Below are 1,942 nucleotides of genomic sequence, written 5' to 3' on the forward strand. Positions count from 1 at the left end.
TAATAGTTTACATACAATTTACGCTAGCACTTTTACTTTATTATTGATAACTCTAAAAATATTCCAATGTCCGTCTTCCACTCTGTCGTCTCTTCGACGGCTTTTTCGCAGTCTGGTTTTTGTTTTTGGTAGCGAGAGTTTAAAGATGGCGTATAAGCAGCCGTCCTCTATCCGTGTTGAAACAGAGTTAAGCCCAGAAGAAAAGCGCTTGGTACAAGAAAGGGCTAAACTTCGCAGTGCATTAAAAAAGGAATACATCAGACAGCTGACAGATCCACACAAGCATGGCGAAGGTGGAGTTTTGGTAAGCAGCACCTCTATGTATGGTCTCCTAGCCTCTTGAAGGACGTGCGACAACAGAACCTGTTGGAATTTTGGAATCACCAGTGTGATTGCGGCCTAACTGATGCATCTGTCTTGGCAGTTTGACCCAGCAGTCCAGAGGTTCCAGTCGGCTAGAGCAAGCTACTATGAGTACTTCAGACCTACACCGAAAGGGTATTTCAAGTGGATGTTTGCGTGTGTGATTCCAATTGTCGCGTATGCGTACCTTCTGAAGAAAGACAGGGTAAGTGATACTTAAAATTGAGACAAAATCGGAACAGAACGTAAACGAAGCATTCGAAACAGAGTCAAACACGCTTTCCTCATCAGCAAGACAACAAGGCATACGGGGAGAAGAAAAAAAAGCGATATGGATAAATACATGGGAATCAGAAAGTCGGTAGTGGTGAAAGCTAGTCACAAGAACAAAGCCTGGGCACGTTTTGGACATGACATCTTCAATTGTGCAAATACAAAAGTGTCTCCTGGATTGGTCACCAGATTCATATCAGTTCGAGCAAACAAATGCTGCCGTAGCTTTTTTCCAGCAGGTGTCATGCTTTTATTAGAATGAATAAAAAACCCCAAGTGCAAGGGAAACAAATAAGACAATGCACGAAACGACACGAACACTGCACAGAGTCCGCACAAATTTTTAACCATCTTCAGTTTATGCTACGGGTGCAAGTGAAAGGAAAATGACATAAGTCTAATGGCATCTAAAATTCGGGTTTAATTGCATCGCATTATTCCAGCTGAACCAGATGGCTTCAAGACATCAATGTATTGCAATTTGCCAGTCACCCAGTTGCCTGTGCACAAATCTCTGCACACGTACCAGTAATTTTGCAAATGAGCATTGCATGGAGAAAGGGTTATTGACTCAGATTCGATGAAAGCAGAGGACAGTCGTGCTCATAGCAAGTTTATGGGAGAGGGGGAAATTCAGAACAGAATAACCGAAAAGGTGTTATGGCAGATTGCTTCTAGTGTTGTTTTTTTTTTTTTTGTGGGGGGGGGGGGGGGTACACACTTGGTCCATTCTTTTCGCCTACATTGCCTGCACCTCCTGAACTATAGTCAATGACAACTGAAGTCCAACAATTGGGACCGCCCACTCATCCATGGAAGGCTCCTTGCGATTGGCTACCAGCCTTTGAACGACTCCTCCGCTTCGCGATGTAGTGCTGGTGCTGGCTCCCCCCCCGTCCCCACTTGGCTGCGCCGCACTACATTCGTGCGCGTGGAGCGATTCCTGGGGGGGGGGTCAAGTGTATGACTTATGTTGTCACTGCAGAGCCCTCTTGCATTCTTTTCGTCATATACCTCACATATACTTACGAACCGGGGCAGCACTTTTCTTCCGAAAAGAATTGAGCTACTGCTTTTGACACTGCGAGCCAGAAGGCGGCATATTTTTCTACGCTTCTCTCTCTTCCATTTCAGGATGCCTTTGAGAGAAAGTGCCGCACGGGAGAGATCAAGTATCAGGACAGGATGTTTAAATTTGTCTAGGCCAGGAGTCTGAAGTATACTGTAGCATTATAGAAATAAAATGTTTTCTCCTTAAAGAGATGTCGCTCAAGCAGACACATGTGGAGCAGTAAAACAGACGACA

General features: G+C 44.7%; 1 protein-coding gene across 1 annotated transcript; it reads left to right on the forward strand.

Annotated features, from left to right (window-relative positions):
- Window positions 1-124: 124 nt before the first annotated feature.
- On the forward strand, window positions 125-1,937 carry LOC135401090 (NADH dehydrogenase [ubiquinone] 1 beta subcomplex subunit 4-like). Its single transcript, XM_064633257.1, has 3 exons — window positions 125-304; window positions 425-568; window positions 1,771-1,937. Exons 1-3 carry the CDS (start codon window positions 146-148, stop codon window positions 1,837-1,839), a joined length of 372 nt encoding a protein of 123 aa, XP_064489327.1. The 5' UTR covers window positions 125-145; the 3' UTR covers window positions 1,840-1,937.
- Window positions 1,938-1,942: the final 5 nt, after the last annotated feature.

The sequence above is a fragment of the Ornithodoros turicata genome, chromosome 7, assembly GCF_037126465.1.
Source record: "Ornithodoros turicata isolate Travis chromosome 7, ASM3712646v1, whole genome shotgun sequence".
NCBI lineage: Eukaryota > Metazoa > Arthropoda > Arachnida > Ixodida > Argasidae > Ornithodoros > Ornithodoros turicata.